This window comes from Corythoichthys intestinalis, chromosome 22 (assembly GCF_030265065.1).
Source record: "Corythoichthys intestinalis isolate RoL2023-P3 chromosome 22, ASM3026506v1, whole genome shotgun sequence".
Lineage (NCBI taxonomy): Eukaryota > Metazoa > Chordata > Actinopteri > Syngnathiformes > Syngnathidae > Corythoichthys > Corythoichthys intestinalis.
The window spans coordinates 24,792,191-24,809,236 of NC_080416.1; the positions used below are offsets into that span (position 1 = coordinate 24,792,191).

Genomic DNA, 17,046 nt, shown 5'->3' on the forward strand with positions numbered 1-17,046 from the left:
TTTATTAATGCTAAATGATTTATTATTTATCAACTTGCGTAACCAGAGTGTATTTCTGTTTTTATTCATTTAAAAAAAATCTATTTATTTAATAAAAAATAATCATTAAAAAACTATATAATCATAGCATAGACCTGAAGTACTCAATGTCAACACCACATTCTGGGTAATGTAGGCCAGTGCTTCTTTTTTTTGTAATTTTGTATCACGCCCGCTCAGGAAGACGTAAACATTTCGCCCACCCCAACTCTGCCACCACTGTAAATAGTATCATTTGTGTATAGAATTATTATAAGTACACCTCCGCATAACATTGTGTCCTTTTTCAAATTAAAGAAAAACAGTATTATAGATCAACTTACAATAAAGTATAACTTTGTTGACATTGTTTTTGTTTTTAACAGAAAAGACAAAACGCATCAATTTGCCTGAATTAAAAAAAAAAAAAAATGTCACATCCAAACTGTAGACATATACCCAAGGTATATATTTTGACTATTTGAAACTGAAAAATAAAATTTAATAAAATCAATAAATAATAATGAAGGTTTTCCCTTGTCCCACACTGTATTAAAAGTAAAGCCAAACGCTACATACGCATTGTCATTTTTCCTCGTCTTAGCTCTTCATATCGCCCGCTCGTTGCTGTGTGCTCTTGTTTGGTTTAAAAATACTGCGCAGTGCGCACACTCTGAAAATGAGAGCGCCACTGCCACCCACTGAGTGGGTGTGAAATTACACGTTATTCTGTTACAGAAAAAAAGTATGTTCCCCAAGGTCACTTGCGCCCCCCCTTCGACATCACTTTGCGCCCCCCCCCCCCAGGGGGGCCCGTCCCACTATTTGAGAAGTACTCATATAGGCCATTCTACTATGCCAAATATAATTATAGTGGCCAACATGACCCAAAATGGGATGTCCATATAAGAGTATTTCAGGTCTATATTATAATGATAGTTTTTTTAAATGATTATTTTTATTATATATTTTTTATAATGAATAAATAGAATTTTCCATCCGAGTCCTACCCGAGTTAAGTGTTTGTGCGGACGTGTTTTTTTTTTTTTTTTTTTTTTTTTTTTTTTATGATTATGCTCAATTAAGATTTTTTTTTTTAAATTACATTAACTCATTGCTTTCTATTGAAATGATAGACATGGACATATATTTTGGGTCATGTCATCCACTATAACTATATTTAGTATAGTAGAATGGCCTAAGTGAGCCAAAATGTGATGTCCACATATGAGTATTTCAGGTCTATATTATGATTAGTGCCGCAACGATTAATCGATTAACTCGAGTATTCGATTAGAAAAAAAATATTCTAATTAAATTTTCTTGCTTCCAGTATTCGTTTAATTGACGTGGCGTTGTAATGGTTTATTTTGAAAGTGTTTGCATTTCGTTTTATTGATTAGGGTGGATACACTACCCTCTGGTCTGCCTCATTTCATATGGCTGAATCCAACTGCTCCCTGTTCAGACCAACGTAAGCTAAATTTTTGTTTGAGTTCATGTTTTTTTCTCAATGCATACGTAATTTAGTTTATAGGTATATTTAGCCGTTTTTTGTGGGAATGTGTGTCTGACCATTTGTTAGGAGCACTGCAAAAAAAAAGGTTAGCATTTTATAGCATTTAAGCTAGTGGACTTTTGCTATGTAAGTTAGCCAATTGTTCTTTTGTTGTACATAGGTCCCTATTTATTAATTTTTTCATACCGTTTGGCTCAGCTCAGGTATTTAAATTTTTCATGTTCCTTATCCGATTACTCGATTATTCGAACTAACTAGTTTATCGATTAATCGACTACTGAAATAATCGATAGCTGCAGCCCTAATTATGATTATATATATATTTTTTTTTAGATTTTTTTTTAATGAATAAATAGAATTTTCCATCCAAGTCCAATCGGACCTGTTTTTTTAATGCTTATGTTTAATTATGATCATTATTTTTTTAATTAACTCAGATATTTTTTTAATGAATAAATAGAATTTTCCATCCAAGTCCAATCGGACCTGTTTTTTTAATGCTTATGTTTAATTATGATCATTATTTTTTTAATTAACTCATTGCTTTCTATTGACAATAATTGACATGGACATCACATTTTGGGTCATGTAGGCCATTCTACTACACCAAATATTAATACAGTAGCCTAGTGATTTGAAGATATAAATTTAAGGGCTATAAAATAAAATACCACGGGCCGAAATGGGCCACAATTTTGAGACCCCAGTTAAGTCAGTACACATTGTTGTTTGAGACCCCATTAACCGTGAAAAACGAGGGATCACTGCACTCATTTAATCAATCGTCTGATTAATTGATTATAAAAAATAATCGTTAGTTGCAGCCCTACTTAATAATAAAAATGACATTTATCTTACTATATCTAGTAGTGCTGCAACGATTAATGGATTAACTCGAGTAATTCAATTAGAAAAAAAGCTTTGAATCAAAATTTGCTGCTTCGAGTATTCGTTTAGAGTGGCGCTGTAATGGTTTGTTTTAAAAGTGTTTGCATTTGTTATATTGATTTGTGTGGATACACTGCCCTCTGGTAGCAACAGTGAATATGACATAACTCATGTAACATAGCTGAATCTAGCTGCTCCCCGTTAAGAAGTTTTTGTTTGAGCTAATATTTTTTTAAACATTCGTAATTTAGTTTAGAGGTATATTTAGCCTTTTTTTTGTGGGAATATGAGTTTGAACGATTTTTCAAGAACATTGTAAAAAAAAAAAAATGTAGGCATTTTTTTAGCATTTAAGCTAGCGGACTTTTGCTATGCAAGTTAGCCAATTGTTCTTTGTTGTACAGTGGTACCTCAACATACGATTGCTTCGACACACGATGTTTTCGACATCTGATGTAAAATTTGACACACTATTTGTTTCTACATCCGACGACATGCTCGAAATACGACGATTTATGACAGCGCTGCAGTTTCTTTGTTTTGCCGGAAAACGGACGCACGGCTGGCTCGACATTACGGCCGATCTCGACGGTCCTCCTCCGACCTCCGTTCGCCAGTGTTTATAAATTCAGGTAAAAATTATTATTGTGGTTACATCGCCAGAGAAATCGCCAGCTTCGTCAGGTTTCCAATCATTTATTCCATCAACTTGGGCAAAACAATACGCCTACTGTCCGCTGACACCAGAAACAAAACATTAAAGAGAAAGTAAAAAAGAAGCACACTCTATCTCACTGTCAGCCAGACAGTGCGTTCAGGTACAGCAAAAAGCATTAGAACCCGATTTTTTACATTATTACAGGAATTATTATTATTATTATTATATTATTATTCTGATTTTCATTTATAATGGATTTGTTTTGCTATGTGCAATTGTCATTTGTAATAGTACCAGCAGTATTTATTAAGGATTTAGTGGAAGTTTTTGGGCTGTGGAACGAATTAATGGAATTATAATGTATTTTTATGGGAAAATCCTGCTCGACATACGACCATTTTGACTTACAAACAAGGTCCTGGAACGAATTAACTTCGTATGTAGAGGTACCACTGTAATAATGAAATGTATCTTACTATATCTATTTGTACTGCAACGATTAATCGATTAACTCGAGTAATTCGATTAGGAAAAAAAAAGCTTTGAATCAAAATTTGTTTTTCAAGTATTCGTTTAATTAGAGTGGTGTTGTAATGGCTTGTTTTGAACGTGTTTGCATTTAGTTGTATCGATTTGGGTGGATACACTGCCCTCTAGTGGCAACAGTGAATATGAAATAACTCATGTGGCTGAATCCAGCTGCTCCCTGTAAAGACCAACATAAGGTTGTAAATTTTTGTTTGAGCTAATATTTTTTTATACATTCGTAATTTAGTTTAGAGGTATATTTAGCCGTTTTCTGTGAGAATATGAGTTCGACTGATTTGTTTAGAGTACTGTAAAAAAAAAAAAAAAAAATCTTAGCATTTTATATCACGTAGCTAGCGGACATGACATTTTGCTATCCAAGTTAGCCAACTGTTCTTTAGTTGTACTTACATCCTCATTTTTTTAAATACCATTTGAGGCTATGCACAGTTATTTTATTTTTAAATGAAAGTGCAATTCTGCATAGTTTGAAGAAATATTTTACATCTCCTAAAATATATTCTGCAATGCATGAAATGTTCCTAATCCGATTACTCGATTAGTCGAACTAAGTAGTTGATAGATTAATCCACTACTAATATAATCGATAGCTGCAGCTCTAATGTCTATTCATGTATATTTAAAATAATTAATGACAATGAACAAGCAGGGCTTCATTTACTTTTAAATTAACCCCTCAAACAAAATATAAAGATTTATAACATTGTATAATTGGAAATGTCCAATTGTTTTTTTATGTGAAATATCTTTTGGTAAATCTCAAAGTGGAGCATTCCAAACGACTTACTTTGCTTGCAGCTTTTCTGACAGGATGTAGACAGGTAAGACTGATCCAGCACACCTGCAGCCCCTCACCTTGACGAGGCGGCGAAGTTTAAAAGCGCAGTGTTGGCTGATGTTGCATTCCGGTGCAAAGTGAGCAGCTTCCACTTTGCTTTTTGTGGCTGCTGTTGCTTTGCGGCACGCTGCCCTCCCTGCGCACATGGCTTGTGGAATTTATTTGGGGTAAGTGAAAGAAAGGAAAATCAACCTGCTGTCATTTATTTTAGGGTTTTGAAGTAAGTTCTTTTGTGTGCAGGGTCTTGCTGATTTGCTTCCTTCAAGCAGAACACGTTCGCTGTTTGTGGGCTTCTCAAGAAGGTAAGTTTTTTTGGTACTGCAAGAGGAGGTTGTGAATTTAGGCTGGGCGATCTGGTCAAAAAATAAAATCAATAATAAATTTGAACTCGCCAGATACAATTTTTGCAGTCTTTATACAATGGCATTTATTAGGGGTGTGACAAATATCAACCTTTTAGGAATACAAATTATCACGATTATCGATATGCTCCTGCCAAGTATCAAGATATCACTTTAAAAAGGTGTCAATGTCTAAAGATTATATAAAAAGGAGCCAACAATTTACCCCCCAAATCTTTTACCATAAATGGTGTCTGTTAACTCTAAGGCTGCATTAACGGTGCTCGACGCCCAATCCATTTAGACTAGGAACGTTTGTTCATTCGAAACCAGTGTTGTCATTCTGTCCAATTTTCAGGGCCTTTATGGGTCATTTTCGGTTGAGTTTGAGTCACTGACAAATCATTTGGTTGATTCCCAGGTCACTTTCTGTTCTGTAACTCAAAAAAAAACAGGAAGTGACTCAAACTACACCCAAATCAACAGCTAAAAGAACTTAAATGGCCCCAAATTACTTTAATTAATCATTGGCTGCCACTGACTGCCATCCATTTGAACTGGGAGGGTGGCAGTGAATGAACGAACGTTCATTCGCTGCCATCCCTCCCACTTCAAACTGATTGGACGTCTACCACTGATACTTTCAATTCACAGTAGCTTATTTTTTTGTTTGTATGATTTCCTGACCAATGTATCGATCGTTGTATCGTCAGATCATTATCGTGAGCTTTGTATCGCAAATCGTATCTCATCGTGATGTTCCCACTCCTAGCATTTACAGTGCCCTCCATAATTATTGGATTTGTTTTTTTTTAGCTTTTTTAGCTTTTTTTTTTAATATGGGACCTTAATGGAAAAATCCAACCTTCAATACAAGTGCATTTATTCAGTGGGGGGAAAAAAATCCCACATAAAGAAATAATTGACATCAAATGTCACAATTATTAGCACCCCTAGTGTTTCTACTTTTTTGGCAAAAGGGGGTTGTACAAAACTGCACCTAATCTTTCACAAGATGGGAAAAGACAAAGAGGGATCTTCAGCCATTCCTCTTTGCAGAATCTAAATCATCCAGAGACCTGGGTCCTCTCCTCTGTACTCTCCAGCTCACCCCACAGGTTTTCAATGGGGTTAAGGTCTGGGGACTGAGATGGCCATGGGAGGAGCTTTATTTTGTCTGATGCTTTTCAGCATGCACATCAAATAGAATGCCAAAAAGTTCAATCTTGGTCTCATCTGACAAAGCACACAGTCCCAGTTGAAGCCCCAATACCGCTTGGCGAGCTCCAGACGTTTGCGTTTGATTGTGAGTGAGGAAAGGTTTTCTCCGTGCATGCCTCCCAAACAGCTTGTTGGCGTGTAGACAGCACCTCATACCCACTGTGAAGTATGGGGGTGGATCAGTGATGCTGTGGGGTTGTTTTGCTTCCAAAGGCCCTGGGAACCTTGTTAGGGTGCATGGCATCATGAATGCTGAGAAGACCCAGGTCTCTGGAAGATTTAGATTCTGCAAAGAGGAATGGCTGAAGATCCCTCTTTCGGTCTTTTCACATCTTGTGAAACATTATAGAAGATTAGTTGTGGTTTTGTTGGCAAAAGGGGGTTGTACAAAGTATTAACACCAGTGGTGCTAATTGTGACACATTTGATGTCAAATTTCTTTATGTGGCATTTTTTTTTTTCCCCATTGAATGAATGCACTTGCATCAAAGGTTGGATTTTTCTTTTTCCATTAAGGTCCCATATTTAGGGAAAAATTATTAGAAGCTAAAAAACGCATAATTATAAATCCAATAATTGAGGGCACTGTATATTGACAACTAGCGTGCACTTAAAATGTGTTTTGTTCTAATGGTGACTTTTTGTAGTTGAAGGAAAGGCGTATGTTGGCTTTGTTCAAGATGGCGATAATGATCTAAGTGTCCCGAACAAGGCTCCCCAGAATCAATTCAGACAAGTGGTTCGGGCCTCGGCGCAAAGCGGCAGTAGCGCCAGAATCTATTCCCCGAATGCCGACGGACTATACCGACCTCGAGTCGGTTACTCGTCACTCAAGGTGGTTCGACAACGCCCGGTGGTCACGCCCGTCAAGAACGAGGTGCACCAGAAGCCTAAGCGGCCTAATCTTTCGTCGGTCGTTGTGAGTTCGGGTTCTGTGAGCAGACACCACCAGCATGCCTCCCACCTTACTGGAAGACGACACGCAGGACTGGAGAAACCCAACGGTGGCGACCGCTCATCCCGTTTGTTCGTCGCGGCGGCCAAAAAGCCCAAGCGACCTCACCTCTCGACGGCTGTTGTTAGTTCAGGCTCTGTGAGCAGACACCACAAGACCGATGGACGACATGGTGCCGACCGCTCCTCCGTGAAGTCCAGTTTGTTCGTTCCGGGTTACGGCAAGCGGAAGTTCTTGGCCAACATGCAGACGTCTGCCAACGGCGTTGCCACCAAAGTCCTAATTGGTCAAGAGCCTCCGATACAGAAAAAACACTCAAAAGATTACAAGAACCACAACAGAGGCCATATTAGCTTTCACGGTAAACGGCACCGTGCGACCGATACGTCATCGGTGGCAGATGAACGCTATGCTCCCACTGACATCCTTATCATCCCCGAACGCTACGGCGGCTTCCCCATTCGGCGACTGAAGGATACCGGATCCCGAAAGGTGCCCCTCCACAAGCATGTCAGCCATAAATCCGCTGCCCACCATCATAGATCAGGGATCAACTGGACCAGAGTCAAGCTGACACGCTGACCATGGTAACGATGGCTCTAACATGCAAAGACATTCAAATGTCCCCCCCCCCCTTTCCAACTGGATAACTACCAGTTTTAGTGTTTCAGGGAAAAATAAAAATGTACAATGAATCTTTGCTGGAGTATTTATTTTTGGGGGGAGGGAAGACTCTTATACAAGTGACCAGTGTTGTAAAACTTTAATTAGTTGCATTAGTAACTCGGTTACCTGAATGTAAAAGTAATTACTTGGCTAGTAACTAGTGATAATTTTCATGTATTTTCACTCAAAAAAAAGTTCTGAATCAACAGTTGTCAAAATTTCTCCTGTTATTGCATTAGTGGGGGGATTTTCAACTTAAGCTTTTTTGTGATGGCCGTTATGTTGTATCCATACACAGTAGAGTAAGTTTACATTCAAAAGATCAGATAATTTTCAATTATCAAAACAACAAATTGCCTTTTATGTAACATTTCAATCTAAAAACGAGGGCCAGATAGCCGGCAAGACGTGCCTCCGTGCTGAGGCAATAGTAACATTGGAATTCAGCCTAAATAAGTTGACTGTATATAGAAAAAAGTAGTGATGGGTCCGTGAGACCTCATGAAGCGTGTCGACACAGTGACACACTGTGTTGACACAGTGTGGATACTGTGTCATTGAATACTGACACCTGCTGGACATAAAAAATCCCTACAGGCAACCCACTTGACAGACTGACACTGAATTGATGACATAGCATGTAAAATCAAATAATTTAAGTCTTTGCATTCATATTGCATTATTCCATATCTTTAAATTATGTGAACCTATATTATAATGTGAAAATGTAAGTAATAATGAATGTGTGAATGAGGAATGCCTGTGGACTTTTTGTTCTGATAAACTGTTTTTGAATAATTTTTTTTTTTTTTTTTTTTTTTTTTTTTTTTAAATTTAGTTGGTTACCTTTCTTTTTTTTTTTTTTTTTTTTAAATTAAACAAGCCTGCTGTGGACAACACACGCGCATGGAACCAATGATGCCAGCATGCACAAGAATTTCCAGTTGAAAGAGGTTTGGATAAGATGTCCATTGGCTCAGTTCGGCTTTGGTTCATGTTCGGCTCAGCCATGCATCGTTGCACTTTTGCAATTTCATCTACAGTTGCATTGCCTTCTTGACTCCCCACTTCGTCATCTAAGTGCTACCATAGCCCACCAGAAAGAAATTGAAGTGGACAAAAAAAATAAATTTTAGCTTACAGATTTCTAATAAATTACCAAAAAAGTGACTGTGGGAAAGTAAAGGAATGGCTCTATACCTGTGTTTATTTTGGGATTATCAGAAACTTCATTCTCATGCTTGGGCCAGTAATGCTTCAGCATTGAGGAGGTGGCAACTGTTTGTATATGGCAGGTTAGTCATATACAAAGTACACATGCGACATTTCACCTGCAAAAAAAAATAACTTTAACAGTAAAACCGAAAATTTTGGTCTTGCGCCGCAATACGTTCTGACCAGGACTCGAACCCGCGCACACTACGCGTCGGGGACTGAGTGACGTTTGCTCAGACCACTAAGCTAGCAGGTCAAATGTAGGTAGACATGAAGGCAAGGCTCCACAAACGACGGACCCGCGTGTACCTGTCACACTAATAAACTAAGATTTACATTAAAATTAATTGTATTTTGAATGGAAGATGACAAGGGCATTTTCCCTGTCTTACGTCCATTTCCACAGCATGTAGACAACGAGGAAGTAACCGTGAGATGTGGATTGTTTCAGCAGCTCCATCGCGTTGACAGACGCGCTTCCTTTTGAAGCAGTTTGCTGCGTCATGACTGTGTCGACACAGTTCAATGAGTTCATGCATCGGTCACGTGATTTTCTTGTAGCGATACGCGCACCGACGCAGGGGTTGCTCCATGAGCTCGGCGCGCGCGCCGGCGCATTAGTATCACTGGACCCATCACTAGAAAAAAGGAAATTTCGCTTGTTGAGTAAATTTAAGATTCTGCATGCATTCCTTAAGTATTAAGTTTCTGACGTGAAAACTGATTTATTAGCTGTTGAAAACTAAATTAAAAAAAAAAAATTAAGTTGCTATTTTGGGCAAAAACTGTCATTAACTGCTACTAAATTATGCTGTAATTTATTGAAATTGACCACACTAACTGGCATATTACCACAAATTAAGGAAAGGATCAATCTTCCAACTATTGCAATTTTGATGTTTATTTCATGAATTAACTCTGCCTGCCATTAATAGATGTCCAGTCAAGTGCTTTTCATTCTGTGAATTTACTGGACGCCCTAACTACTAGTAGTCCCAGAGTTGCAACGTACCCGACTTGTGACTTTGACTTTACAACCCCGGAGTCTCGTCCATTCTCATTTCTTTTTTTTTTAAAGTTGTGTAAACAGTAGTTCTTGCCATGTCAGGATCCTTTTCCTCCACCAGCAGCAGTCCTGCAGTTCTTGACGTCAGATCCCACTTCCTTGTTCCCATGCTGTTGCTGCTGCTCCTGCCCCGGTGCAGACTCCTAGCAAGTCCTGATGTGGGGTTTTTTTTAGTTCGGCTGGCAGGCTCATTTTGAGGTGACGCTGGCAACCTGAGTGATCATGATATCCCCCCCACCCTCTCTCACCTCCCTACTCTTTCAACAGCGTCCTTTTCTCCCAGCAAGACTCTTCGCGAGAAGTCTGAGTAGTCATTCAATATACAGCGGTACTTCGACATACGATCGCTTCGACCTTCTCGACATCCGATGTAAAATTTGACTCGCCATTTGTTTCTACATCCAACGACATGTTCGAAATACGACGATTTACGACAGTGCCGCAGTTTGTTTTCCCTCAAGACAGATGCACCGCAGATCTTCTTGTGAGAGAAATCAACATGAGCTACAAAAAGGTTAGTACGATGGTGAAAAAGGAGACTTACCATTGAAACGAAGATGGAAATGTGCGCGTCCATGAACTGGCTCGACAATACAGCCAGAGAATGTCTCCTATCTCAACGGTCTCAACGGTTAAGGTGACTATTATTGTAACATTGGCAAGGAAGTCGCCAGCTTCGTCAGGTTTTTAATCATTTATTTCAGAACTTGTGCAGCACAACACACCTTCTGTCCCCGCAGAACTTGTGCAGCACAACACACCTTCTGTCCCCCGCAATATACGCCAAAAATAGGACATTAAAAGTGAAAAATCTTTACTTCGCGCAGCTATCTCACTGTAATGTCAGCCACGCGGTGCTTTCAGGTACAGTAAGCAAAACACATTTGCCACATTAGAACCGGAATTCTATTATTCCGATTTTTTTAAAATTTGTTTTGCTATGTGTAATTGCCATCTGTAATAGTACCAGTAGTATTTATGTGGAACAAATTGACAGTCCGATCACGTCATTTTCAAAGTATCTGAATCGGCAATAAAATATAGGACATGCCTTTTTTAATATACTGTATATACAGTATATATATATATATATATATATATATATATGTTTTTTTTTTTTTTTGATTAAATCCATTTCTAATTGTATTTAACCTTACAGACAAAATGTCTTACACTCATCCAGTGTCTTTAGTTTTGGCTTAAAGTGGGGCTGTCAAATTTATCGCGTCAACGGCGCTAATAACATTTAAATATTTAACGCAATTAACGCATGCGCTGCACTACCCACTCACGCATTGTCGCGTTCAATCTATAATGGCACCATATTACGTATACATAGAACTAAAAGGCAACATAAAATGAGTAGAGAGCATTTTGGCAGCCTTTGAAGCCTTTTTTTATTTGGCTAAAGCCTTACAATCCCTCTCTCAACAATCAGAAATATTGTGGGAAGCAATGTGGGGAAGAAAGGTAGCAGTTGATCTTTTTCTTGACACCCTATTTTATTTCCCAACGCTGAGAAGATATATCAATTGGTACCATTACACACAGTCATGGTTGCACTTCCCATCATGCATTTGGGCAGAAGTTAAATGGCTGAATGATCATTTACTGAAGGCTCATAAAAATCCACTAGATGGTAATATTTAGTCACAATATACAAAGTCACAATTGTCCTTTAAGAATTACAAGTCTATCTGTGGATCCCTCTCACAGAAAGAATGTTAATAATGTAAATGCCATCTTGAGGATTTCTTGTAATAATATACAAATACAGTACTTATGTACTGTATGTTGAATATATATTCATCCGAGTTTTATTCATTTTTTTCTTAATGCATTGCCAAAATGTATATGATCGGGAAAAATTATCGGGAATGATTGGAATTGAATCGGGAGCAAAAAAAAAGCAATCGGATCGGGAAATATCGGGATCGGCAGATACTCAAACTAAAACGATCGGGATCTGATCGGGAGCAAAAAAACATGATCGGAACAACCCTAGTATTATTCATTCTTTTTTTCTTCTCTGGTGTGCAATGTTTGCTATGTTTATACCTAGGGTGACAATATTTTGATTTCCAAAAAAGAGGACACTCAGCCCGGCCTCAAGATACTTCAATTTTACTCGAAGTTCACTCAAAGATGTCTATAACAATTTAATATATTTAAAGTGTGCCCCCTCACTCTGGATGGGAAAATGCAGTTTGAAAATATAAAAAAATAAATAATAATGGGCGGCACGGTGGCTGAGTGGTTAGCACGTCTGCCTCACAGTTCTGAGATCAAGGGTTCAATCCCGGGCTTCGGCCTTCCTGTGTGGAGTTTGCATGTTCTCCCCGTGCCTGCGTGGGTTTCCTCCGGGAACTCCGGTTTCCTCCCACATCCCAAAAACATTGCATGGTAGGCTGATTGAACACTCTAAATTGTCCATAGGTATGAGTGTGTGCGTGAATGGTTGTGTGTCTCCTTGTGCCCTGCGATTGGCTGGCAACCAATTCAGGGTGTCCCCTGCCTACTGCCCGAAGTTAGCTGGGATAGGCTCCAGCACCACCGCGACCCTCGTGAGGAATAAGCGGCATGGAAAATGAATGAATGAATGAAATAATAAAGAATAAAATTTAATATATATAATGCAGACCCATGGAAATGTAGCCCAGTCAATACACATACACACAGTAGGCTATGTGCCAACTAAACATTTTTATAAATTACTATCACAGCAATTGTCCTTGACAAATTGTTATTCCCATTCAATTGATATTCTCATTCAATGTTCTAGATTGCACACAAACAATAACCGAAGTAAATTGACAAACTATTCAACCAGCATGTTTCCAAACGTAGCAGTTCAAAACTACGTTTCCAATAATGCCTAGCATGGTTTAGCTTACTGATAGCTAGCTGAGGCGAAAAACTTTGCTAGGAAAGTTTACAATCATCGGCAGCGTAACGATGCGACACCAAATGGGATTTTACAGTCAAAGCTCTGACAGAAGTCAACAGTTGCAATTATTTACGTATTTATCGTTAAAAACTTAACAACTGGGCAGGCGTTGTGGCCAAATTGTCAACCCAGTAGATGGTGGTAATGCCTCATGATAGGGGTAAACTGCCAACAAAAACAAGAAGAACTACTTCTTCCCTCCCTTCTAGTAGGAGCCATGTCAACTGCTGCCACCCAGCGGCCAGAGGGATTCTCTTCAAATTGGTCCCGTGAAAAATCATAAAACCCGCCCGGACGACGAGGATACTAGGTGAAAGTAGGACTTGTCCGGGCAAAAGAGGACGTTTGGTCACCCTATTTATACCCCCTGGCATATTTGTGTTTGTATTCTTTTGTTTTTTATTATTATTTTCTGTCTATTTTGTGTTTGTATTGTTGTATATTCTGTCGTGTTGTTGTTGTTGTTAATATAAAAAAAAAAAGACAAAGGAAAAAAAATCTACAATCAACCTCCATTTGTGTTTTGCCAAAAAGTTAAGCTAACAGTTAACGAGCAACTTGACTTGAATGTCCATCACAACAAATACTTTTTAAAGGTAACAATTTCATAACTTGAAACCTATTGCGAAAAAGGCCAATAAAAAGAATATTGAAGGCCTGGAATTTTATAAATTGACGTTTAAAAAAGTGACGCTTACCTATTGATGTGGCACGCAATGGTGCTTTTTCTTGGTGCATTTCTGAGCATTTCATTACTAATATTGCGCAACACCGCCCTCTGGTGGCTGAGTGTGACAACCAAGCTGATTTTTCCGGTGTGAGTAATGCTCTGGGGAATTTATTTTGCTTTTTCTCTTTGGCTGCCGTTGACGACAATAGATGTCCAATTCATTTTAGTTGTGAGGGTATCGAAGCGATCGTGGCTCCCATTTGAAATGAATTGGACGTCTATTGCGGGATAGGTGTTTTCAATATCAATTTTCGTCTTTAAGTACTACAGTCTACAACACATACTCTGTGACTTCGGCTGGCAGTGAGTGAGTTATGAAAGGCTTAATTACTGATGTTTAAACTTCGTAAAATTTTGGGGCTTTTTTATTTATTTATTTTTTTAAATCAAATATATTAAAAAATAAATTGAAAATTCCCTAGTGTAATTTAAACAGTAACATACACAAGTGGGTAGAGTAGCCAAAAGTTATACTCAAGCTCAAGTAAGACTTGTGTTACTTCAAAATAATATTACTGAAGTAAAAGCAGTCATCCAAAAATTGTACTCAAGTACAATTAAAAATAAAATAAAATAGTACAAAAATAAATAAAATAAAATAAAAATAGTACAAAAGTGTATATACAAAGTATATAGTGAAAAGAATACTCAAGTAATGAGTTGAGTCACATAGTGAGTTACTGCTTATGATGTTAGATTTTAAAAAATGTATATGAACTGTTATTATACTTTGAAAAAGAAGACTATAACCAATTACATAACCACATTAAGCCCCCCCAAAAATATATATGGCGGAAAACACAGACAAGACTAAAAAAGCAGTTTCTGCTCTTGCACTCCCCTTTAAAAGAAACTGCTGTATTTTAAGCCAAAACAACTGTTGTGTTTGATAGAACAATATATATGCCGCCATAGCAGATTCATGGCGAATGAAGCCCCCAAACTATTTTTAATTTGCCTGTTTTACCCTGAAAACCACCGTTTACAGACGTCGCGCAACAGCTTTTGTTTCAATCAGGTAATTAATTATATTTATTTTTCAAAATCTCATTTTTAGCTTAGAATCATTAATTGATGTCTAATATTTCGTTAAAAAAAACTTTAAAAAATTATTCACTCGCATATTTTAAACTTTTAAACAAATTACGTCAGAATGAAAAAATTGGTGTCTGTAAAAAAAGTCACGGATATCTGCCTCATAACTATTGCTTGATTGTATTTTTTTTTGTTACTTTCGCATTTTCCCCGATATGTTAGATGATAATCGATCAGAACAAAAAAAATAATTAAAAAAAAATATTTAAAAGGGTAAATATATGAAAAAGCACATTTCGACCACTCTTTGATGTCTGCGATTTCTGGCATCGTGACCCTTGTTATATGACCATGTTTCATCCATAAATTTCCCAAAAAATCCAGCTGTGGCCATTCACAGCTGTGTCTTGACACTCAGTGAGACATGCTACATGGAGTTTTTGGATCGAAACAAGGTAAGTACGCATTAATAATTTGTTACAGTCATGGCATCTGTAATTGTGCTCTCGCCTCCAGATAGGGTTTTGTTGTTTACATTTTTTTTTAAAATGCTCTCCTGTTCAAAGTTTTTCTTCCCCCAGAAAATTGAGATTTTAAGCTTTCCAATGATGTATCACACATGCATATTGGACATTTTTGAAAGTTTGCCAAATTGGGGGTCTCAGAGCGGAACTTGTTTTCCGCCATATATATTCAAGCGAGGAAAAAAAAAAAAAAAAAGCGAATTAAAGTGGTACCTCTACATACGAAGTTAATTCGTTCCAGGACCTTGTTTTTAAGTCGAAATGGTCGCGTGTCGAGCAAGATTTTTCCATAAGAATACATTATAATTCAATTAATTTGTTCCACAGCCCGAAAACCTACACTAAATCCTAAAGAAATGCTGCTGGTAGTATTGCAAATATCAATTACACAAAGCAAAACAAATAAATTATGAATAAAAATCGAAATAATAATATAATACCTGTAATAATGTAAAGAATCGGGTTCTAATGTGGTGAATGTGTTTTGCGTGGTGTACCTGAACTCACCGCGTGGCAGACTTAAAGAACTAAATGGTTTAAAACCTGACGAAGCTGGCGATTTTTGGGTGATGTTAGCATCCATAATCGTCCCCTGAACTTATAAAGACTGGCGAACGGAGGTCGGAGGAGGATCGTCAACATCGTAGACATTCTACAGCCATATTGTCGAGCCAGCTCACAGATCCGCGCACCATGCTCATACTTTTCTACCATTTCCATCTTCATTTCCCATGGTAAGCCTCACCTTTTTCCTTTTTTTCACCACCTGCACTAACATTCTTGGAACCCATGTTGATTTCTCTCACAAGAAAATCCGCCTTGCATCCGTCTTGCGGTAAAACAAACTGCGGCGCTGTCATAAATCGTCGTATTTCGAGCATGTCGTCGGATGTAGAAACAAATGGCGAATCAGATATTACGTTGGATGTCAAAAGATCGTGTGTCGAAGCGATCGCGGTACCACTGTACAGAAATGAAGCATCCTTTGTCCGAAGAGCAAGAGTCCCTCTAGTGGAGAAAACATTCCCTATTATGAAACTTCAAAGGATCATATCTCTGGTTCTTCAGTCTTCAAACAGTGCAAAATAAAAACTGCAGGAGAGGTTAAAATCCGCGCTTTCAAGTAATGTTGGTGGCAGCGCTCTATGTCAAATACTAATTTTTTACGGTGCCTTAAAGACGCCACATGATTGCACAGGCTGGCGTGATCATAGAACAGCAAGCTCAATTCTGATTGGTATAATGGAGTCATGTGATTACTGTTGTGACGTTTCATTGGTGAAACTGGTAGCGCCACTGTTGGCATCTCTGGCCAAAAAATAAAATAAAATGTAAAATATGTAGAACTAGAAACTGCAATTTCTGGAGAAATTCACGATGGGTCTTTGCTGTGGTAAATACAGATCTATCAGGTCATTTCCGGTTGATCTGGGGACATTTCAGGGAAATTTTCTCTTGATATCAGGTCACTTCCAGTTAATTTAGGAGGGGACATGTCCATTTGGAGGATATGTTCTGTTGATATCAGGTGAATTCCTGTTAATTTGGGGGATATTTCGGGTTGATTTCCTGTTGATATCCATTTTGGGGACACGTCCTGTTGATATCAGGTGACTTCCTGTTAATTTGGTGACATTGCCGGGTCAGTTCTTGTTGATTTGGGGACATTTCGGGGACACGTCTTGTAGATATCATGTCACAAAATGTCAATAGGCTGTAATGGTAAATGATCAAAAATCACAAGAACTTGTGTTTTCCTGCTATTGAAATTGAATGGGAAATTTGGACGTACATCGCTGTCAATGGCATCCCGTTATAAATGAATGGGACGGTTTTTGGCGAATTTGGGGGGAGCCGTACATTTTTACCAAATACA

The 17,046-nt window shown here is 38.0% G+C and overlaps 1 protein-coding gene across 1 annotated transcript; it reads left to right on the forward strand.

Moving 5' to 3' along the window:
* Positions 1-4,483: 4,483 nt before the first annotated feature.
* Positions 4,484-7,640, forward strand: LOC130910803 (uncharacterized). Its single transcript, XM_057828366.1, has 3 exons — positions 4,484-4,637; positions 4,711-4,772; positions 6,680-7,640. The coding sequence occupies exons 1-3, from the start codon at positions 4,615-4,617 to the stop codon at positions 7,567-7,569; spliced, it is 975 nt and encodes a 324-aa protein (XP_057684349.1). The 5' UTR covers positions 4,484-4,614; the 3' UTR covers positions 7,570-7,640.
* Positions 7,641-17,046: the final 9,406 nt, after the last annotated feature.